General features: G+C 43.8%; 1 protein-coding gene across 9 annotated transcripts in view; it reads right to left on the reverse strand.

Moving 5' to 3' along the window:
• The window catches only part of LOC127595509 (nck-associated protein 5-like), an 81,741-nt gene that overhangs the window by 39,147 nt on the left and 17,403 nt on the right, over positions 1–25,191 (reverse strand). For 5 of the 9 annotated variants that reach the window (XM_052057064.1, XM_052057063.1, XM_052057067.1 and 2 more), the window contains 2 exons: positions 20,745–20,818; positions 5,711–5,774 (listed from right to left, as the gene is read on the reverse strand). In XM_052057064.1, the coding sequence (XP_051913024.1) occupies positions 5,711–5,774; positions 20,745–20,818 (138 nt within the window). Of the gene's footprint in view, positions 1–5,710; positions 5,775–6,440; positions 6,685–12,706; positions 13,134–20,744; positions 20,819–25,191 lie in introns of those variants that run through there. The other 4 variants (XM_052057070.1, XM_052057071.1, XM_052057069.1 and 1 more) reach the window with 4 other exon arrangements.

The raw sequence follows: 25,191 nt of genomic DNA on the forward strand, positions 1-25,191 counted from the left end.
AGTAATTTAACCAGGCAGGCGGCTGTTAAATCCAACATTACCGTATCTTTATGTGGCCAGAAATCCACAGCAATACACCAGACTGACTCTTAAATGTTTAATGCCGAAGCCAACTCCATGGCCTTTATTCCTCAACATGTTCTTTAATGGAACGCATAAGAACATTTGCTTCTGTTAAATCAACGACCGCCACAAAAATGATTCTTCCACGTCTGCCATCGTTGATGAGGCGTATATGTGTAATATCTGCTTTGGCCTGTAGAGCACGCCATTTTGCAAAGGTAGCAGGGGCTCCATCAAATCTGCCGCCAAACATCACTGTGGTAGCAAAAAAAAAAAAAAGACATCAAAAGGGAAAAGGGAGAAGTCATTTGTAAAATGGCCCCGGGATGGCTTTTTATCTACTGAGCAATATACCGTAGTTTCAATAAACCCAGATTGGGTCTTTGAGGATAAAATTTGACCTCTATCACAGAGGAGGCAAATTTCATTTCCTGGATGATGAAAATGCACCGGTCTTGAGATGTATCAATTTATCATTGTGAACATGCAACGCTCATAATGCAAGAGGACATGGATTAGTGGGACGTATAGAGACCATGCTTGTTATGTACTCTTCCATTTGATTAGCTGAAGCGAGATCCAGCAATGCTTCTGAAATTGCTCTGCATTAGAAGGTAATGGTGCCCATACAAGCTGAATTACAACATCACCCCTCCCCCATACCATTCTACCAGTCCCCCCGCCCCTTACATCCCAGTGCCTTTAAAGATCCATGCATGGCTGTAAATTCATTAGAGACCTCAGTCTCTGCTTGCAGTTCCGATTCCCATTTAGGAAAAGCTACATCAGTATTATCAGCTCAAGTGCATGAGCTTGCCCAGACAGCACATCAATTGATGTCCATCTGCAAGCGTACATCCTCACGCAGCATGCGGCTACAATTTTGGAGCAGCTCAATAATCTCTTCATTACGCAGACCCCCACGCCTTCACCCCCTCATTCAGATTCTAATCAAAGGGCCGGGAGCGGGTCTCTGGCTCATTGCTAAAGCAAACATCAGGGACACAATACAACATAAAGGTTCTTAGTTCATTAATAAAACATGCCAGTAGGTTGTGTGTGCATGTGTGCTCATCAGCAGCACTGAATTCAAATGGAGAGGTACAACAAGGAGGATTTGGGCTGCTTTGCTGGCACATAGAATCAATTTGAACTAATGCAAACCATTATATCATGGTTTGATTTGGCAGAAAATGTCATTTGTTTTAGTTGATTACTTTAAGAACATTGGTAGACAGTCGCGACTCATAGGCATGGGATTTGTTATTCTATTGTTTTACATCTTTGCAAGTAGCTACATTCTTTTTGGCAACTTTTTTTCATTCATTATTTTGCTTCTGTTTGGGTTTCAGGTCAGAAGATGAATATGGGACAAAAGTTCAAAATTCCAGCTTTTCTTTGATTATATTTAGATGTGTTGAACAACTCGTGACAGGCACTATTAACTTAAAGTTGCTAACATTTAATATTTGGTGGCATAATCCTTGCTTAATTAAAAACTCTCTTGGCAAAGTTAATAACTCCCAAAATGTCAAAGAGGCACTCGTGCATTTGCAGTAATGTAAAACTGCTACGCATCATACGTTATCAGCCATCCCTAAAAAATTTGCAAGATGAGGACAAATTAGACATGTACATGTAGAAATGTACATGACAACCGAAATAACAAAACAGATGCTATTCCTTAATTCATGTCTAGTTGTCGATTTTTGTCAAGGCCTACTTGGACCGACCTCCCCTAAAATGAAGCTACCGGTAGCTGATTTAGCCAATAGTACGAGCATAAAATGCTCCAAATAGACCTGGATGGGAAGAATAATTGTGAACACATGATTACAAATGCCACAATGTAAGTTTCACAATGAGTTGAAATTGCAATGTGGACTTTCCAGGATGTCAAATAACAGCTTGTCTCTCAGGGGCATTGATTTCATTATCATGTACAGCCACCCCAACACACTCCCCAGAAATATGCTCCATCACAACAGTAGCAATTCACTATTGCCAGGAGAAACTCATCTTCCAACCCCAGCCACACACTGTGGATTATTTCCCGTCAGTGCCGTGGTTGAGAAGGATGGCGATTTGTCACCTGCCTGTCAGCGCTCATTCACTGTTCAAGGAGGAGATGAGCTGAGCCTTGCGCTGCCCCTGCACGTGGATGATAAGCTCCATGTGCAAAAGCAGCACCGGAGTCCAACGAAGCCCCACACAGAAGGCTACACTGTCACACATTCAGGCATAGGCTGTCAGAAAGACTTGAAGTCCTTTCAGGTGTTTCTTTATCGGCTCCGCAAAAGACCTTCAACCTTAAATGTGCTGTCAGTGTGGTTTCGTGATAAACGTATGGTCATTAATCATGGTGTCATGGTGCTCACCTAATTAGCACAAACTCCACAGGATTCATTGGTTATATTCGGCGTTACTACCTCAAACGTTGAAAATAAACTCAGGTGGGCGCTCTGTTCTCCAAATTTTGTGTATTTACAATGTTTACAATTCAGAAAAAGAATTCTGTGAAAAAAAGCTAAGACACAACAAAGCTTGTGGATGCCTGAAACATCTGCCTTTGACTGTACAAGTCAAACTGAACAAAGGGCCTGAGTTGTAATACACACGACGGCTCTGCCCGCCACCCCGGTACGACACTGATAGACACAAAACAATCTAACTCCTCCATTGACGTTTGATATTCAGGAGGGTTTGCCATTTGGCAAACAATTACATGTGTGGACCCCAAATGTCTTATGAAAAGTGATGAATAAAGCATTCTTTGATTTAATAGAATTATTTTTGTTGTAGTCTGACTTCACATGCCGAAAAACCCTTCCAATGCGCAACGCTCTCCTCTCACTTCTGATGTACCGTAAATGGACTAGTCGGTCATCTTACAGCACTGAAAAAAATTCTGTTGAATTTAGTCAATTTTATTTCGTCAAGTGGTTGAAGGAAATAAAATCATATAAGTAGACCATATACCTCCTTAAAAATGTATCTGCATCCTGATGAGTTCATTCCATGCATCCACTTGAAGTAAATTCAACATAACTGAATACACGGTAGCAATTGGCAGAACAAACTTCATGGCGCTTTCTGTCGAAATAAGAGGATCATTATCCCGGTGAAACGGAGAAGGCGAGAGGAAAATAAAAGTTAGCAAATGCTTTTGAGGCTTTTTTGTGCTGACACCGAACATGCTCGAACGTATGCATCATATCCAGGATCAGTCAAAAGTTTGAACAGGCCTTTATTTCCTCGGTGTGCTCATGTGTACTCAGACGTTTGACTGTAAGAATTTCATGATTTTCATTTCAACATGTTCCTTCTATGTACTACAAATTAAGAATTTTGATAGTTGACATTACACCCACCAGGCTATAATAGCTAAAATGTCTTTTCCTGCAACTATTTTTTTCGCACTTTCACACTCCTCTTAAAGTCTTTTATTGTGCATATTTAGTCAAGCACGGGCCCAAGCATCAAGCCAAACCTTGACAGCAGCACCTCTGTCTGTCTTTTTGGCTAAGTGAGCGTCCATGTACAGACCTCAAAGAAAAATAAAGCTCCCGAAGTCGAGATGGTTTATTTTCACGTGTTGTTTATACAGCCGTTTCCAGTGGCCATAATCTTAGCTAACAGTCCAAATGCCTTTTTTTTAAACAGGGAGCCCCACCCCCTGGGCAGTGCATGCAACGCTCTTTTTATGAGTCTGCATGTGGACGTGCGTTTTGAGCCTGACAGGAAACCCCGCATCCTGCCCCCTCCCCAAATGGACTGAGATTGTGGCTTTAAACAACCGTGGCACTGCCCAGCGTCACGCCTATGAGAAGAATTCCAGAAGAAAGAGGTGATGAGCCGGTTAATGAGCAATTCCACTCAGAACAGAAGAGGCTTTTGGAAGTCGAAACCACAGAACCAAACATGAACTGTCAAATGATCCTGTTTTTCTTGTTGAAATTGGAAATGTCCATGTCCAGACTGTGACGAAGTTCCATCTGAACTAATAAATCCCTCGGGCGTGACAATGAAGTTCGCACCAGCAAATTGTTCAATAGGCTTCAAGTGATTCTCCGCAAAGATCCTGAATTAGTAGTGCTGTAAGGTGCTGCAGTCAGCAATTGTGTTTCTCAACAAGAGCTCCAATTAAAACACAACACACTGAAAAGTGTTTTGTTAATGCCGCTTTGGTTATGTTACTATGTTATAGACCTGTGGCTTGCACCAGCCTGCGTGATGTGCTGCTAATGGTGCAGTGTCCCTGCACAGACATGCAAGATAGACGGCTACTTTCTGCTTGGGATCTGGTTCCTTCTTAAAGAGAAGCATCACGTCCTTTACTGGGTAATCTCTTGTATTTAGCATGGGAAATTTGTTTAGGGCAGGAGGGGGGAAGGGTGGGGGCTCATGGGCAAGCGTGGAAGTGGGCATCTACACAAGTCGCTGCTGGTTTCCACTTTTCACCAACTGGCAGCATTCTGACAGTTATTATCTCGTCCATGCAGCTTTTTTTCCTTTCTAGTGAGAAGCCGAGATGCCTCCCAGGAATGCCAGAGAGAAACAGAAAGGGAGTGTGAGGGGACTCCAACTGGGATAATCCCAATTTCAAATGGAGTTTAGTGATACCCCCCGACCAGCTCCTGTCTCAGACAGATAACTCATCCCCCTCTCGCCGCCGCATGAGCGCCCCTACAATACACACACACACACGCACACGCACACGCACACGCACACGCACGCACACACACACACACACACACACACACACACACACACACACACACATGCACACGCACACACACTTCTTCATAGACATAATTAGCATTTTGTGTCCCCGCTAGAGTGGGAGCTGCTCCTTCATAGCCAATGAGATGTTTTCCCTTGGTGGAGGTCTGCGAGGTTAGTGTTACAGGAGACAGTGACACAGATTCTCCACAAAGAATTGTAGTGTGTACATACAGGATAAAGCGAGTGAGGAATCAGTATCTGTGACATGGCTATAAATTGAGAAGCATAAGAAACCATTTTACATATTTACTTTGTGCTGAAAGCGGGAAAGACCTAGCATGAACTTTGCTCATGACTATAACGGCTGTGCAGCCATATATAAGTTGGACGCGTACACACGAGCGGCGTGACATTGTGGAGGGGTCAAATGGAGGTAAGAGAAGGGCGTAAGTGTGGGAAGACGACTCGTGTGACTCTGCTGGCGTCTGTGGTCATCTTCTTTTACAACATAATTTATGTGTATGTATTCACATGCTGGCTTGAACCGCAACGGCAGCAACAGTAAGCTGAAGTGTCTTTGAAGAATAGTAGCCGATATTCTGACCTCCTTTACCATGAGGCAAAAAGAAAAAAGGGAAAAAAAGAATTTTGCTTTCATGTCACAGCAAATCTGAGGAAGGCTGTGATTAAGGTTATTAGCTAAATTCTGCAGAATCGCATGGTTTGCGGTTTGACCTTGTGACGTCCCTATACGCACAAGGAAGCCTCGCCTAGCAGTAGGATGTCTGCCTGTAGTCCTTTTTCGGATCATTTAATTTCAGTAATTGTCTCCTACAAAAACCTTTCAATGAGCTGGCAGCATGTGACTGACTCATGAGTGCGTGTGAAAAGATTGCAGACAAGCCACTCCAGGGTACTTTACCATTGTTCCCTCACTCTTGCTCCGTGCAACTTCCCTCTGAAGGCGGGCCACGGCCAGTTTTTCCCTGTACAAAAAAAAAAGAGAGAATGGGGAAAATAAGCAGTGTGACATGATTACCAATCCTACCAAAAAGTCTTCAGCTTTGCTCATGAAACATTCAGAAGTCAGCTGATTTCAATTATTTAGGTCAACATGGATCATTCGAGACAGCAGTCGACTACGCAGTCAGCTCAAACACACACACATTTGGTGTATTTGAACAAATCAACAACCCTTCAAACCTGCCAAGAACAAAACACTGCAGAAAGATGAAACACAGAGTGGGGCATTGCAATGCCAATCTCTCCTTCCCTTTTAAACCTCCAACACGTGAGCAAGCCTGAACAAAGAAATGGAGTGTGTGGGTTCAAGCAGCCCCCCACGTGAGGCCTTTCCAGATTGTTAATGGAATCAAATCATGGAACACGCACACGAGCAATAAAGCGTTATGTTTTATGGCCTCTCGTGAAAGCTAAACTGCATCCAGGTTCTGAAACAGCTCAGTCATCAATCAGATTGGTCGACGTAGTTACAAAAAAAAATGAAATAAAACGTTGACAAAAAGCCTTCCTCAAGTGAATACTCTTAGAAGGACAATGTTAAACCAAATGAGCCACCTCCACCCCCAAAAAACCCTGGACACCTTGCCAATTTTTAACATGAGATCAGAGTTTAGAAGCCACCAGCTCACCTGTTCAGGCAGACACACCTGGTGATTAAGAATCTTGCGGCTTGGTTGAATGGTCCGTCTGGACTGAAACAATGGCGCTCCCTTTAATGACACCAAATGTATTCCAGCAAAGGCGGCATTGTGAAACCAGCAGTGAGGTGGTGGCTAATTATTTTTTTCTTCAATAATGATTCGGTAAAGATGCATCAAATGGAAAATGTGCTAACATAAATCTTTAAAAAAAAAACAGTTCTTAAAGGTCAAAATGCATTGTACCTAAAAGCTAAATGAACTGTACTGTAAAATGTATTGGGCTGGATTAATTGTATTATTATTATATGATAATAAGCTGTATTTTATTTTATTTGTCTACTATTCATTGTGTGAGCATCATAATGGGAATGGCGGATACACCCTCATGAAAGTAGTGTGACCAGTTTCAAAATGCTTTCCAGCTACAGTTCACTTGTTCCGCCACCTTGATGTGTTTGAGTGCGGGATGTCATTTCAACAGTCGAGCAGTTTTTGTTTTGTTTCAGTCTTTCCTCACACAGGCCTGTTCTACCAGCTGATTCCACCCTGGGAAAAGCACCAACACGCCTCAAACATTTGGATTTTAAACTAAGAATGCTTCCTTTGACACGTGACTGGCGCTGATTTGGAATTCGCACAGCACAAATGCAGTTGACAATCAAAATCAAATAGTTTTTTTTTTTTTCAAATAGCTCACATTTATGACTACAGGCTACACTTGAGGACAAATTTAAGATCACAGCTCTTTGAATGTGAGTTGGCAACTTATCATTTTTTAACATTATGACTTGTAACTCCAACTGCAACCAACCAATCACAGCATAGGCTTATTGGACGTTGAAGTGTTCTGCAGGAGGTTTGCAAATGTTCCTATTGATGTCATCCCTGTTTGAGGAGAGCTAAAACCACATGCATTGGTTTAATCTCAGTGCAGAAAGAGACTGCCAGATTAAACATCTCATGACGTTCTGAGTATTTTACACAATGCTGGTGTAGATTGTGATTGATTGTAGGTGCAATACATTTTAAAATGTAGAATAACTCCTAGAAGTTTTCCCGATATTTTCACAGACTTTCCCAGTGACCTAAACGTGTCAGTCTGAGCCACAAGGGCACACAGGGATGCACAAATGTTTGCACGTCGGGCAGCGGCGTCATGCATTTATGTATTAGTGTCTGTGTTCCTGCTGGGTTAAGAGCTCTGACATGCACGCAATGCTGTGGCCCACATCGAGGAGCAGCCGACACACTGGCTGTGGTTCAGCATTTGTCATTCCCATCCTTAATCGGCCGTCCACTGTTTATGTAACTGTCAGATCCGATCCAAAATCCCCTCGTGTGAGCCAGCGAGCCGACGGTGGCAGCTCTTGCAGTATTAAAATCCATTTGTCTCACATTTGCTGAAAACTTGGCTCTTCCTTTATCAATTATAGTTAGGATAACATGGTTGTAACACAATCTCAGCACACAATCCCATGATGTCTAACAGATTCCAGGAGTTGAGCACAGACAGCATCACGTAGGGAAACACGCTCATCTGTTAAAGGTCTGAGGGCCAGGGCTCACACATCTGTGAGCGCTCAACTGGTCCTGGTGAATCAGGCTGGTTGAAAGCATAGTGAGACTCCTCATATTGGATGGAGCCTCACCCACAGCTGGAGACCTCCTGCTTCCCGATGCAGACGTTGAGTGTGCTGGACGGCGGCGGAGAAACAAACAGGAGCCACATGTCAGCAGCGTACAGACTCACGCGGCTGGCGGGAGGGGCCTGATAAAGCCTTACCTCACAGTAGCAGACAATCAATTATTGACATGGTGAAATGTGATGAGCTGGTGCACACAAAGAACCTCCTCATGCTAGCTGTGAATGTATTTAGCCTGCACAGTAGCGCGTTCTGTATCATCCGCGGGCCATTGGCGAAGCCACTAGCAAAGTAGATCACGCGCTTGAGTTCATGTCGGCCTGCGTGGAGTCACATCGTCAGCTTCGAGGGAGCTCAGAATTGTTTACAGTTTTAAGATAAGATAACCTTTATTTGTCCCACACTGGGGAAATTTGCAGTCTACAGCAGCAAAATTGCGGGGGTAGAAAAAAAATCTCACTGTGTTAAAAATCGTGCTTTCTTGACAATGGGTCCATCGATGTAATGCCTCTGTACAAAAAAAAGCAAACTTGAAACAATTTTTCGACCAAGCGGTACAGTTCGCTTCAGCTCACTAAGGCACAGATTTCAATGAATCCTGATCGCGTTGACCTCCTATGTCAAAATTTGGTAAATGTTTTACACGTTTGGTAAATGTTTCCACACTGAGCAGTCCATATGTGTGGGCATTAGTTGTTTTACAATTATTTGACCAATCTAAAGGGTTGCAAATCGCTTGCTCTCTGTATAAGGGCAGTCTGTAAACTGAAAAAATGCACACACATGCACAAAAACGATATACCATATCACACTAATGGAATCAGCCTCAGTGTTTTAACTGATAAATTCTGAGAAATTTTTGTTTTGTGGATGCTTCTTATGCTACCCTTGCCAATTATCTGTAATATCAAAGAATCTCATGTGCTTGTTTAGAAGGCAGACAAGGGAATGTCGCTGTCCACACCCAGATTCAGATCTAACAGAAATAGCAACTTCTGCCAACATCTCGAGCAGCATAAGCCAGAGGCAGGCGTTTCTCCAAGACTTCTCCTGATCTACAAGGAATACGCTCGTCAAGCATGGCTTACGCCTGCCTCACTGTCGAACCACATGCCCACCCCCCAAGGTTTTCTCACATTGATGTGGGGCCTGACCTTCACTGTTTCCATGTCATTGACGCATTCTTGATCAGATGGAATGAAATGCTGTGAATGAGTAGATTCCCATCCGTCTGACTCACCGAAACCAAGGAGAGAATTAGGATGCCAAGGCACAATCTGAGGATAGAATCTCTACATGTCGAATAAGGCCATGAAGTGAAACTGAGCAATGAAGAGATGAGTTGAAAAACAATTAAAGATTTCAAAAACTTGAAACTAGCTTCCAGACACACCTCGTGACACAGAGCATTCCTTGTATTTGAGCTTAAGTAATTATCATGTGCGTGTTTCATCTTTTCTGATGATAATTATCTGACGTGTGTCACACATTTGCCTCTGGGCTATTTCATCTTAGCAAGCCCAGGCTACTGCTGGCCAGCTGAGGCATGAGTTTAAGGGTAGAAAAACTGCATGGTGCGTAATCGCTGTTCAGAAAGAGGATATCTTCAAAATACATTTAATGAGTTTGCCCTGTCAAAAATATAGCCACCAGGGACGCATTGCTAAAAAGTGTTATTTATTAGCTTGTATGACTTGAAACTTGACAGAAAGTTGAATCAGCAGGCAACGATCTCTCAGCGCTGTCGTCTACTCACAAACCTGTCTGAAACCTTCGGCAACATGCCCGTTTTCTCGGTTGATTTGCACTTTGCAGTCGGACAAAGCCCAGCTTTGATCCGAGGGAACGTTGACAGTATACGCTCACTACAACACTATACACTGTGTGCACTGTATTTCACACTTCCCATGCATTGTTCCACATTACTGGCTGTCCTGGCTTGACGCAACTGGGCAGCGCAGACTCCAGTTTACTGGAATGTTCTGCTGATTCATGGAGACCAAGCGGCGGCGATAGGATATTTTACGCTGAATGTCAACGCATCGTTTTCCAAGCGTCCATCAAACAGTAGGCCATTATAGTAGTGGACAAATGGCTTCACATACAGTAGGAACATGATTAAACAAGGGCACTCGAGCCAAGGGTCTACTATCTAGACCCTCTCAGGAGGGTAAATTGGCATAACAGCCTCACGTTGGACTTCTGGCATGCCGGCAGTGAAGTCATCCTTGGGCTTTTACTTGCAAGAATTCATTCTAGGCAAAGACAAAAAGCAAATGGCTAAAATGTTTAAACAGGGCAGAAGAGGTGTTTGGGAAAAGAACAGCAATGAGAGCTTCTCCAGCTGTGCCGACACCTCCAGCAGCTGGACGCTAGCCTGCATGTTTTTGCCACTGTTACCTGCTGATTTATAGCCCAGATAGTACAGGGCTAAAATTTGTTGACATTCCCTGCCCGTGTACAGCGCTATTTAAGATCCTTCATTTTTCAGCAACTCTCTCCCATAAACATGTCACCGTGACAACTTCAGAAATGTGAAACTATTAGCTCAGATCATTGGTGGCTTTGTTCCAAAAGCTTGCACGATACATGTGACTGTGTGTCAGCGCCTTAACACTGTGAATAAGCATGGAGCCATATCATCTCGCTCTAGGCGGGAATACAGGATGACCATGTGACCTAAATGTACCCATTTTAGGAGCTAAAACACTGCAAGGCACCATTATGAGATTTATCAACGATAAAGGTTTGTGTTGCAAACCAGGCTGTTAACATGCACACCTTGGTGCACTCATGTGATCCAGCCTCATAATTCAGAGACCACAAAAATGCTCACAAGCTGCACAAAGACATGTCTCAAGGCAAGCGCATTTCTGTACGTGATAGGCCATTGAATGCAAGCAAATCGAAGCCTTTTATTGTTCATATATTGTATGAGTTTGTGTGTGCCGCATCAAATTCAATGCACCTTTCTGGCCAAGCTAAACCAGCAAGAACCACATCAGATTTTTTAGCAACCTTCAGTATGCCTTGCTGGACGTGGGAATCATTTGGAGGAAATCGTCTGGAAGAAGGACACCCCCACTTCCAAAGCCTTGGCTATCAAAGAGGGGGGAACACTTCCATGCTGAGGCCCACTCGACTAGCCATTAAACAGGGGGAACATTCCTCAATAATTTACTTTGACCCGAGCCCAACACGCTAGCTAGGGGTCAATGAATACAGAGAGCTACATGCAGGCAGGGAAGTCGGGGCAGCATGCAAGGAAGGTTGGGAGTTAGGTTGTAAAATTGAATGTTGAGGAATGAATGTTAACGACGCGAAAAGGAAATGCAAAAGTGGTCAGAGGGATCTTCACGCTGATGTGTCCACTCACCAAGCATGGATTTAAGGTATTTATTCTCCAAATAGCCCCAGTGCTCATGCTCTAAATCCCACTCACTCAACTGTTTCTAACAAGGTGACTTTTTAGTTGTGCAAGGGAATAGCATGAGTAAAAATCGATCGAGGTGCCAGGGAGAAATGCTTGGAGCATGGCCATAACAGAGAGAATTACAGTTTGCATTTAACCAGATCAAATCCCTCCACTTGCCAATCCTCTTAACCAGTAATCCCCAGGTAGGTTTCACATGGAGGCAGACTCAAACTGCCCAGCGTGGCAACACATCTGGCTTGGTCACAAGTTGACATATTGCCCATTTCCCACTTTAAAAGAACAAATGGAAACTGGCCATGCATGCAAACAAAGCACTGTACATGTTGCGCTGCTGTCCAACGTCCTCTGCCAAAACAATGAATTATCATCTCCTCTTGATGGGTAGCATTCAAGCAATGACTTCATGGAAGAATCTATTTTTTGCTGTCAAAGTTGAACGACGCTGATTCCCATTGCAGGAAAAACTTTGGGTTTTTTTTTCTGGCATTTTGTCAAAACCAACAAGAATGACAGTTCCCCTTCTCTCCCATGCTTGGCTATCATCTTCTCGGGTGGTTCTGTTTTTAGAGATAACAAAATAAGCTAAGATATCCATTTATAGTACAGAAAGGCTTGAGCAACCACATGCATGCCTGTGTTCTTTAAATATGGCTGACCCTCTCACTGACTTTGACCTATTGTAGCATAACTTTGGAGGGACCAAAATCAGAAGCGAAAGACGGTACACAGAGATACCATATTGTCAGAATCGAAATTGACATTTTCATTGCAACTCCAATCGCAGTAAATGCACGGCGGGTCTAGCGGGCCACCGAAAAAATCTTAATCAGCTTGAGAGAGTGAGAAGGGACAGCGTAGGCGGGCAAAATTCCTGAGTATATAAATCCCCCCGCAACGCTATAGTCTATGTGACAGTGATCCATTTCCTTCTGCGATCAGTCCCAGTCAACATGGTAAATGCCAGATTCTGTTGCCACAAGCAACACAGGACGCAATTCTCCCGGTGCACTCTCCCTCCTAACTGGTTTGTCCAACTTAACTGTCCAAGATTGTTACTTGCACATGAATATTGGGGGCTTATTATATGCAGTATACGGGATATGTATTTATTTATGTGGTATGCTGCAAATATTCATGTGGACCACAAGCATCAAAACATGGAAACTTGGTCTTACCCTGGTGCAGATGCAGCATTCTGGGGCAGTCAGAGGACACTCATGGTAATCCACCAGCACGTTTGCCTCATCTGCAACTGTCACCCGCTGATCCCCGCAGATGATAAAGTTGACATCCACAACTCGTCACAGCTCCCCCCACTTACAGACTGGACTGAACCTGAGCCCACTCCCTGTCTCCGTGCCCCCTCGTAGTACTCTGTCTCACTCCTCTTTCGGTCTGCCAACACGCATCAACCCACCTCCTGAGTCCCGACTCTGCTTTCCTATCCTCTCTCTACATGCGTTCTGCCTCACAGCTGTGATCTCTTTCACATCAACACACAGCACTGTGAGCCTTCCCCCTGCCTGCCCCGCCCCCAGGCATTATCCCATTTCCAAAGTACATATCCGCTTCTGCCTCTCTCTCAGACCTTGTCTCTCCTCCGAGCAGGACAGTGAACATGCGTTCACTGCTGCATCTCTGAAGCAGGAGGAGTCCCCAAGTGGGGATTTGCATAGAGTAGGAGGTGGATTTTTTGCTCTTTAATTCGTTGCCGGGGGATGGGGTGGTGGGTAAGTGTGTGTGTGTGTGGGGGGGGGGGGGTGAACTACAATGTGTGTGTAGATTCGAACAAGCAAGCTGGCTCCTGTATGTGATTCTTGAAGAAGTGCCACATGGGACTGCCAGGAACCTTGTTATTACCTTCAACGTTTAGAATAAGCAGCAAGTAAAGGCAACATGTGGAGTAACTGCATGCAAATCCTACCAGCATTTTTGAACTATGAACTGAATGGTTGCCCATTGTGTCACGTCGCAAGAATGGGTGTTGTACATGAAACACTGTGTGAAGTAAAGCAAAGCTGACGGTGTCAAACAGTGGGGAAGGTGAAAAGCAGAGTGGGAAATGAAGGTCTGTTCAGTCTGAGCTCCCGCCCATCTGCTGCAATCATAATCAGTCCCAGCTGAATGGCTGTGACAAACTGCAGCCTCGACCGGCCCTGTGAGCAAGAACCGAGAGAGATGGGATGCAGGGGGAGGAAGAGGATGAGGAAAAAGAAGGGTAGGAGGGTGGACCCCTCTTTTGTCTGCCTCCCAATGGGACCAGTACGAAGGGAGATGAGCGTGGGATGGGAGAAAGGGGGAATTAAAAGGGTCCCGTTGACAGAAGCGGACAGTTAAAGAGGGAGAAGAAAGGGACCGGTCTGACTCGGAGTCGAGACCATCACTGCCACTTGGCCCCACATTCACTGTCACTAATGCGCCGAAAGAACAATGACACCAACCATGTGAGGAAATTAGCCTGCAGGAGCAGGGTGGGGGCAGGGGAGAGAAGGTGCATGATGGTTAGGAAAGATGCTCCACATTGTTTGGAGCCCGCTGTCTCATTCATCATCATAAAAATCAGAAAGATTCATGATGGCTGGTGATGATGAGAGTTATGCAGCGGGATAATCGTGTTTAACATAAGCACAGCTGTCTCGCAGGCAAATCTAAATATGGAGCCATAGCCATTTGGTTCCCAGAGCAGGTGGCTGCCAATTAAATGCCATTGTCCCATTTGGGTAAAAAAGACAAATGCTCGACTGAGTCAGCATTAACACGTACATGTGTGTGTGTAATCAAAATAGATCGAAGGCAGTGTTCCATGTTAATTAGATCAGCAGCAAGCGGCCATTGACTGAGCGATGGTTTTCTTTTTGTTGTGCACCGACGTCCTGCACGCCCCCTGCTACTCAGTTTAGGAAATTGATTGTTTCGTTGAACTTTCGACAAACTACTGTATTTTTTTTTTACAAGTTTAAACATAATGAGTGTCACTCCTGTACCTGTCCCATATCGGTGCATCAAAATGGTTCTGCTGTGGTCATTATGGAATCGTTAGCTGTATTGTTAGAGGTGCAAGTGAAATATTTCTCTGTTTGGAAACATTTGGCTGCCCATTCAGCCAGCCTGGCTCCAGTGGTGGCTCATGTACACACGGACACACAAAGGCTAGGTTAGCATTCCACAGGGAGCCTGCGGGCGAAGGGAAGGAGACAGGACAGTGCTGAGACAGTTGCTGGAGGGCCAGCAGATCGATATGGGTAAGAGTGACGGGCTGTTGGAATGTGAGTGCAGCGAAGCACGACCTTGTTCAAAGAATGGTCAATCTAAAATTGGGTCTACTGCTACAAAACCAGATTGCATGTTGCCTTGCGGTGTTGAGACTCATTTTCACATACCAGTATGGTTTGTTTCAGTGTACATTTTTATGCATACCCATTGAAAAGGCTAAATAAAATATTTGACTTGCACTGGCTACATTTCAGCCGTCTTTTGTAACTTTATGGCCTACAAGATTTTTTGGACTACAATCATGTCTTGGACTGGGTGAGGTGTCACACTACAAGTCCGTCACCAACCAGACCCTGCCCAGTCGTGTGCTTACGTCAGGATTCAGGACATCGGCGCAGGTCCATCAGGGAGGCGGGACAAACAGCTGTCAAAGTCTTGTCACCGGAGTGTATATGCATTGTTTCTATGTTTGCACCATGTCCAGTCTCTCATCATAAGCAGGAGAGTACTGTCATCGGATTGGTCAAGGCCAAAGAACCAGTCGCCCATGTCACACTCACATGTGGCAAGACAAACAAAAATTCAGACATGCCAGCCTTTCGTGGTCGTGGTCGTGAATATGTATGTCGTTGTGTATGTCATACTACACGGACTAGACAACTCAAAATCAGCGTTGAGCCACTACGTTTGTTTGCAACACATCTGTCGGCTCAAAAAATATATTTGTGTCGTCTGGCATTGGCTATAGGCTAACCCACTTATGTCCATTTATTGAAAGACACAAAGAAAAAAACACTTTTAAGTTGCAATGGAATGTCAGGAAGTGAGCAGGGAAAAGCACAATTTGAAAATTACGATTAAATTTATAGTTCGTCAGGGACAAACAATGTGATGGATCATGGATCAGGTCAGCACACAGCATTGTACCAAACCCGTTTTGTTATATTTAATACAGGGGTCCCCAACCACCGGGCCGCGGACCGGTACCGGTCCGTGGGTCATTTGGTACCGGCCTGCACAGAAAAAACAAAGAACTTACATTACTTGTGTTTTATATATTTTGGAATATGAAAGATTTTTATTTTGAAAAATGACCAGATTCTCTGTTACATCCGTCTACAGTATGTCACTCTTGATGCGCTTCTCAATGAAACCCAGGATCTAGCAAAATGAGTAAAAAAAAAACAAAAAACAACAACAACAAAAATACATCCTTGGAACATTTCTTTGGGAAGGGGAAAAGTCCCAGAAGAACCTACGAGTTTCAAGAAAAAGAAGGGTACATTTAATAGACAGTATCAGGATTTCCTACTTCAAATACGGATTTAACTCAATGGGAGATTCCCACGCACCAAACCCACGCTGCATCATATGCGGCGATGGTGAGTCGTATTTTTCATGCACTTTGTATTTGCGGTCTATCGTATTTTGAAGGCACGTTTAAACATTACCATAGCGACCACAGAGTGTTGCGGCCAGATCGGACGTTCCTCATGTCACGATGCGTGTTTGTTATTATGCTTCAAAAATACCACAGTTTTCATGCAGGTCATATCACATTATTTTGTTGTATTTATCTGTCACACCTTAAAGGCCGGTCCCTAAAAATACTGTCTGACATTAAACCGGTCCGTGGGGAAAAAAAGGTTGAAGACCCCCAGATCTTTTGGGCTCACTGAAGCAAGACCAGTGAAGTGCCACAGAGAATGAAATAGTCAGCGGATGTGCTGCATGTAATGAAATTCAAGTAGGGTTACACTTCTTCTTTGTCTGCTGCCTGGTGCTAAATGATCTAGGGCCTGGTGGTTGGAGACCCATGTGAGGGATCATTAATATACCGGTAGTTCAGCATACGTATGCGCATGCACTATGTGGCGATCAGTGCACTCGGCACAGCCATCAGCCACACGTTCTCTTTGTGAGATTAATCCACTGTTTTTTCATCACAGATGAGTAATCAGAGGCAGACGGGGGACGTCAGCATGCGTCACTAGAGTTCATTCATTCGACCGTTGCCTTCCACTGTTTAGGTGTGCATTCCAAGACAGACATTTATCAAACCAGAAGTAACTTTTTTTATTGCTGAGAAGTCACTTAGCAATGTTTAATAATTTCTGGATGAATTATAAACATCCAGGGTAAGCATGCATGGTTTGCTATGAGAATATTTAAGTGTCAACATGGCGATTCTTTCATTTCCTGCAGCAATACGAGCAAAGGAAATTCCAGAATGCAGACAGAGAGCTTGTTTGTTTACCCAACAGAGACCCACTCAGATCCACGAAGATCCAGATAGATGCAAATCACAAGACGGTCATGCTGACAGAACCCATGAGTATCTACGTTTGAAATTGCACGTGATGAGATGAGTGTGTAATGGGACAAAATTGTGACTGCAGCTCAGACATTTGGAATTAAGCATGGGTGGGCGGGGTAGGCTGTGTGTGGTGCGATGCAAGTCTGAGGAGACAGCAGAGGCACAGACTCATTTCCTCTCTGAGCACAGGAAATGCTGAAAGTATTCCATGAGCAGAATTAACTCTGATTGAGTTCATCAGTAATTAGTCTTGGATGTTTTCAGTGTGACTACAATAACAACATCAACATTAAATCCACAAATGTCAGAGCTAGATGTGATCTGTTATTTGCAAATATCCTGATACATAAAAAACTAAAGTGAATCATCCGACAAGCCCACGTAGGATTGTTTTGTACTTTACACATTTTCCCGTCATCCTGTTTCCTCTGGGACAAAGGGATGTTTTCAAAAGACCTCCAAAGCTGTAGGTAAGTATCATGGAAATGACCTCCTATCAGCCTAAACCACACAACCACTACATGATAATAAAAACCACACCGCCTCGATGGGTCTTCATCTTTACACTGAGGATGTTTTGACTCAGAAGCACAGGCACCGGTCCAAATAACATCACGCTATCATGAGCACCAAAGGGGGACATTGCACACTCTCCTGGTACTGTACTGATAAACCACATTTCATGACACAGTAGGGAAGAGCTCAGACCGCACACTATGAAGCAACATTCATTTACATACCTGTGTTTCTCAAGTCCAACAAAAGAAGGTAAATATGTGCTGAGAAAAACAACCGAGGAAAAAACAGCTTAGTTTTGTGCTTAACCTTGACCGTGTCACAAGCTGAGGAAGCGTAGACCGGCATTACCATGATACTGCTTTAGTACAGTAACTCTCATTTGCTCAACCTTGACGGAGCAAAGGTAAAATGCCTCATTAAACTACATGATTAACCTCTCACCAGCTCTATAAAAAGCAATGCGTGCATTTAGGCAGAGGGAAGCGGGTTAGCTAAAGGTATATGAAACAACATGACTCAAACAACCGCTAACATTCCAGCAGTACTAGAAGCTTCTGACAAAAAAAATTGCAGATTTGATTATCGTCTAACTCTGAAGGTTATTTGAAGCATTTTTACTCTGCAAAATGACATTAAATGGGTGGATTAGGCCAATCATCCACTTCAGGGGTTGCACATAAACACATATATTTTTGAAGTGTGATCTCTTTGCATCTTAGCATCATTAAATAATTTCATTCAACCGGTCAATTCATCAAATTAGAGCTGTATAAAGCATAGCTTTGGCCCGAGTAAGACGACAGATCTTACCCGCCTCCATATCGAAACAACAGGCCTCACTACGTAGTTGGAGGAAGGATTAGACTCTTTCATCGTGGCCAGACCGCCGCCAGCGCACAGGCGTCTTGCCAGCCTGATATGCCTTGTCTTAACATCAGTGAGGTCCTTCTGAGCTGTTTCCCAGCTCGGAGCTCCTGCTATGTTGACCATGCGCGCTGTTCAAGGACATATTCTTCAAATGGCATGCCCCGACCAGCTACATTCAAAGTCATTCTCTGAAGTGTTTTTTAACTTGAAGAAGAGGTGGCTGAAAACAGCAACAAATTACTGCATGTTATTCATTGCCAAGAATTTCTTAGATTAGCAGACATCTGATCCAACCTCCACTTTCTTTCTAGCTTGCCTGGGAGGAGCTACTGCTCTATGAACATGACAAATGGTTATTGATCAGCACTACTAAAAATGCTCTTTCAGCTCGGGTTTCCTCACTGCCCTCCAAAAGGTGTGCGAGTTGTGAGGCACGCCATCTGCACCAAAAGCCTGTTGCCTCTCTTGTTCAACTGCTTCTCTAAACACGAGCTCAGCACAAGAGTGGGAAAATTGCTTGTGTAAAAAAAGTGCTTTAGTCCACATGGAGCATTACACTGAAGCTTGTCTCAGAGATCAGTCGGGATTAATTGCCTTGGCCCTGTACAAAGCATGAATGTGTTGGTTCCAAACACATTTTATTCTCGTGTAATGAACATTCTTGTCGAGAGAGTAAATACAAAAAACAAACAATAGGTCAAAATGGACAAATCGCCATCTGATGTTGACACGCTAATGTGGAGCTCCCTCTTGTCTCTTCAGAAATGTCCATATATTCAGTAGACAAGTGCTGGCAGCAGTGGTTTTGCATCGATTTCAGATGCTGAGAACGCAGCAGATGTTTCTGACACGTGATGAATAAACAAGTTGTCGCTCATTATGAGAATATAATTTGAATCTGCTATATTGAATATGTATCTATAAATCATCAAATACAGAATAATCATTAAAAATAAGTCATAATTGTCCAATCTGTGTAGTCCATCAGTATGAAAGTACCCTATAATATGGTACAATGAATGGCATGAATGCACCAGGTCACTGGGTCATAAGGTAGAGGACAGAGGAATGTAAGGCCCTGATGGATTGATGGGCCCCATTGAGGTCCACAGGGATATGTATACTACCCTACGAGCCTAATCAGGGGAGTTGTGGGGGGGGGGGGGGGTTCACTAGTCTGCAATGTTTTACATTCCTTGTAGAATTGATGCAGCTTTAACTTTAAAACTGGAGAGGTAAAAATCTCGAACCCTTTAAGGGACAGCAGTTTCTATAGTGGACAGCTTGTTGTGTTATCAGGTTACAGGGTGCATGAAAGGGTCACCTGGTTAGGTGGCATCTCTATAAAATAACCAATCGTGATTTGTTCAGTAAAGATAAGTAACTGAGCCACATATCAAGAAAGATGGTGAAAATCAAACCACTTACATCTTATTGATGTAAGGTGTGGAAAGCCTTTCACTAAATGTGAAACATGAACAGGCCCTTTGGTCACTTATTATAAGCATTGTCTGACTTGTCAGGAGACAAGTGATTTTGAGAAAATATGTGATCAAGTTTCAGTGCAAACTAAGACGGTCACAAAGTTCATGGCCTCCTTAAAAACACACACCAGGACCCTGCATGGACGTTGGGGTCACGCAAACAGGCCATCCGGTCACTGACGGAGACTCTTGTGTTTAAATAGGGGTGCAGATGACTTGGACAGAAGGGTCATTCCTTTACGCATCCCTTTTCTTTTTTAAGGGGCGGCTTTGCTTAGTAAAGGGGCTGACCAGTGGTCATCTACCGCCCACCCCCCACCCCCCCATTCCCATCCCTGCATCCATCCACCCATTCCGAGACCCCTCACCGCCAGGCCCTCTCTGTCCACTCAGGGGGAAAATTACTTTGAGCCGGGGGAATATGGCTCCATTGAGATGGAGAGAAGGTTCTTTCATAAAAGGGTGAAGTTTCAAAAATTGTCTCACATGTCTCTGGAAGGATGGTTGAGAAGTATAGCGGTGACAAGGTCATTTGGTTGGCATCTCCATCAGTGCTGCGGCCCCATTGTCCTGGAAAATCTTTTCCATGAGAAATGCTCCCAGTCAACCACGCACTTGGCCCAGAGTTTAACTCCCCCACCCATTGTTGCCAGACACAATAAGCATTTTTGAGAGAGATGTAAAGCAAAATTCGTCTTGAGCTCAAAACCAAACAACATTGTTCTACTGCCTCTGACTGGAAATGGATTGGCGGCAGCTGATCAAATCAACCATCTGAACAATACCTGCCCCAAAGTCTTAAGAAGGTCTTACCTCCAAATGTTGCGGCGCTCCTCCTCAAGCTGTTTGAGCAGCTCACCAATGCACTGGTTGGAGTCCATGTATTCCTGTCATGAGGAGATGAGAACACTGAGGAATATAATTCACTTGAACTGGGATAATTGAAGACTGTACATAATTCATAAGCTTGAAAGCGCATGTGCCGAAAGTCAGCTGGGATAAACACCAATGAGAATAAGCCATGTAGAAAATGGTTGGATGGAAACTTCATCTGGAATCTCATAAAGCCTGCTGCTGCACCAGGACCAAATCGCAGGCCACAGCCGCAGGCCGCCTGCACTGAGCTCACAGTACAGTGGTGCTGTTGATGCCGGCACTGACAGCAACTGGGCTCCCAAGAGGCGGGACCACGGCCACGGCCCACCACAGCTCCCACAGCAGACGACTCCCACCCAGAAGTTGTACATTGAACAAAAAATGTACAGAACTGTAATTCCACCAGAAGCATGATTAAGTCTCACATGTGAGGTGACCACAACTTCCACAAATGCCAGTGGAGGATGGCATTGATGCTTACCAGGATAGAGCCACATTTTGCTGTTAGATGTAAAAAATCATTGAATGTAAATTTATTCTGAATCCCTTTAAACATGCAAACAGCATTGTACTATGAAATCCATTGATGATTTTTTCCTTTCTTTCTTCCAGTTTTTATTTCTTTCTTGTAATGTGTTCATACATTCAATTAATCAATCAAAAAAAAATCAATCGATCCATCCATCCATTCTCCAATCCGCTTATCGTCACAAAGGTCACGCAGGTGCTGGAGCCTATCCCAACCGTCTTCGGGCAGTAAGCGGGCGGCACCCTGAACCGATTGCCAGCTCACATATACACCTAGAAAACAATTTAGAGTGTTCAATCAGCCTGCCATGCATGTTTTAGGAATGTGGGAGGAAACCCGAGGACCCGGAGAAAACACATGCAGGCCCGGAGAGAACATGCAAACTCCACACAGGAAAGCTGGAGCTGGGATCAGACCTACGACCTCTGCCCTGTGAGGTCGACGCGATAACCACTGGACCACCGGGCTGCCCTTCATTCATTCAATCAATCAATCAATCAATTCAACCACGAGTTTTGTTTTGTTTTTTCTTATGATTGCTCAAGCAGACAACAGAATTTGATTTGACTTTTTATTTGGTCTCCCATAGGAGAAACTTGCTGGCTCAAACATCTTCCTCCCATTAGCAACACAATCCCATAATGATTTTGACTGGCGCACAAAGACCTTCATTGTGAAAGGGCTCCGTCAGAGGAAATATTTACAGGCGACATCAAACACGAAGTAAGGCCGCCTGAATCAATGGTGTCATCAGGCAGCCTGCTCCTAATGACAAGGCACCAGAACACTCCTCAGCGAACATGCAGGAATGCCAAGAATGCCGTGTGCTTGTTGTCATATGGATGGTATTTAAAGCAAACATTTAAAAACCCTGCTCACGTTTGCAGTGCAATGTTCTATCTTCAGCACGGCTTTAATTCTGACCCGTTTTATGGCAAGGGAGAAAACTGCACCATTACTACCAAAAAAAGTTACTTACAGATCTGGACTTACTCAAACTTTACCTCAACCACATTTCTTGTAAACTTGTGGAAGTTAGTTCTGTAGTCGAACACCATTTAAAAAGTGCATGAAATGAAAACAAACATTAAGTGTTACATTAAGTGTTTATGAGCAACGGTTCAGAATTTCTTGTAGCAAAGACCTGATGGACGATGTTCACTTTTTTACTTTGGCCACACTCAAACGAAAACAACAGCAACCGCAAAAACATGGGAATAACATTTTTTTCGTTTGGTATAAGTTGTGTATATTATTAAGACCGAGACGACGATCAGATCACATTTTATGACCAATTTATGCAGGTATCCAGATCATTTAATAGGTTTTGTTTATTTTTTCTTGCAACTGGAAACCTTTAACGTATGACCAGGAACTACTGTAGATAAAACTATCTCTGGTTGCATATCAAGTGATCTTATCAATCCCTCCAATACTTTGCTACATTGTTGATAGCCTTCCAGCACACACATCCACTGATCACGGAAATGACAGACAGGCCTCGCGTGTGTCAAGATGCACACTGATAAATCACACATCTTCTGGATGAGCGTACTTTCGACGGTTTTGCTTTGCTGATTACAATCTCAATGGGTGACTCAAGAAAGATCTGAAACATGCAGTGTGGAGAAGGCACACTTTAAACCAGCTGAGACAAATTTGCTGATGAGGAGTGGGGAAAATAAATACCTGTTGATCGATACTCAAGACTCACAGATGCTCAACAGTAACAACAATCGATAGTGATTACCTCAAAATTGCTGATTTCCATTGTGTGCCTGAAAAATGATGTTAATCATGTCTTTAAAAATACATTTTATTTACTTACAAAGTTATTTCCGTGACCACAGTAAGTTTCCTTTTTTACACATTTGGCTCTCAAAGATTTTTGTCCACATGTACAAATAAAGCATGTTAAGGTCAGCAGTTCCCATAAAATACAAAGGTTGTATCCTCTCCATCCCTTCACCCACGCCTGCCTCGGCTTGCTGGGATATTTCTGACTGACCGTGCCAGCATGAATTCTTGGATAGTAACAGCAAACCCTAAATTGCAGCTTTAACAAAGCAGAAAGCCTCAGCGAGTCAATGGGCCAGCCAGTAGAATGCAAAAGTGTGTTGTGTGCAGCGAAAATATCTTTGCTATCCAAAATCACAAACCAAACATTCACATGGGCCAATAAGGCTTACATCAAGAGCAGACTTCTGCTAAAATGGGGTGAAAAAAAATCCATCTGTGAATTCAAGTGAAGGACTGCAGTCTGAGAAATTAATTGCAACCGATCGATTAAACTTGCAATATAAGTGTCTGTATATACTACAGTAATTGGGATTTCCATGTTCAATTTAACATGCTGACACATGTGCAACCTTTAGCACCTCAAGTGGAAACCACGACAGCTTCTGAGCTTGCAGAGACTCAAAACCGCAGTACAATTATTTGGGCAGAGGTTTTCCCTTCTCCGTATAAACAAATACTGTACGACTATTACCACTACTACTACGACTACTATGTAGTAGTACATACTGTGCATTTTGAAGCTTACTTTTAACTTGACTTCCTGTGGCCCTAAGTTGAGAGTCATATTGCTTGAATTGTAGGTTGGAAGTTCAATCAGTGGCTTGACAAAGTGACCTTATTCAGCAGCAGAGGTACACTAAACAAATACTGCCAGTTCATGGGATATTCTTTTCCTTCCTATACGGCCCAAATGCCATCATGTCAGCCAATACGGATTACCTGGGAGACAAAAACAACCCTGTTCATCCTCTTCAATGGGTTTGAGCTATCTGATGTCCCAACTCTAGCAGCACTTTTTCCGCGTCCAGCCCAAACATCAACACATCACCACCATCAAGAATCATTGACGGATTATCTTTCCAAACACGAGCCACCATCACTGCTCAAAATAGCCCCCCTTGTGTTGGAGTCTTTATCGGGCTCTTTGAGTTGCACAGAGCGCCCCATTCATTCCAGCGGGGAACAGTGGCCAAACTGTTCACTGGGCAAACCGCACATGGGAAATTGGGAAAAGGAGTTGAGGAGTGAAAGTGTACAAAAACCGTTGACGCTCTTGTAGGATGGACATTGCCGCATACGGTGGAGTCCCCATACTAGCTTGACAGGGCTGCTAATTGTGTTAATAAGGCCACACTTTAAATACAGTCATTAGAACACCTGTGCTATTCCTTCTAGGACTTGAAGTAATTGCCCAATTCATACTCGCTAAACTGAATGCACGGTCTGTATTTATGGTACTACTTTAAAAATATGCGCTGAAGCTCTCTGTGGATGAGGACATGAGGGGTGCAGAGTTTTACCAGCCTAGGTTTTATCATCATCTGGGGACTCATATTCTGCCAGGTGTAGTCACGGCGGGAGATTTTGGATAGGGGGGGGTGGTGATGAAAGATATGAAAAGCAAACGGGAAGCTGGGTGGGGTGAGGAGGTGGGGCTTTCTGCCGCGACTACAGAGAGAATTCTGGTCTGAGAGCAAAGACAAGAAATGCTGCTTGCCCCCAAATGAGACGCCATCTCAGCATTCCAATCATGACTTGGAAATGAGATGAAAGCGAAATTGATAGAGAAGGAAAAGGGCAGACGGAGCTGAGTGATGCCAAACATATTTGCCTTTTCACTTTTGAAGAGTGAAGTCGGGCTTCTGTTTAGCATTTCATGGGAATAAGGCACACCTTACGGAGAAGGTCAAATTGTGAGGTGGCACCGTGAATGACTGGTTAGCACATCTGCCTCACAGTTCTGTGGTTGGGCGTTCAAATCTGGGCTTTGGCCTTCCGATGTGGTGTTTGCAATTTAAATTGTTCTAAGGTATGAAGGTGAGTATGAATGGGCCC

This window comes from Hippocampus zosterae, chromosome 2 (assembly GCF_025434085.1).
Source record: "Hippocampus zosterae strain Florida chromosome 2, ASM2543408v3, whole genome shotgun sequence".
In the NCBI taxonomy this organism is placed as follows: Eukaryota; Metazoa; Chordata; class Actinopteri; order Syngnathiformes; family Syngnathidae; genus Hippocampus; species Hippocampus zosterae.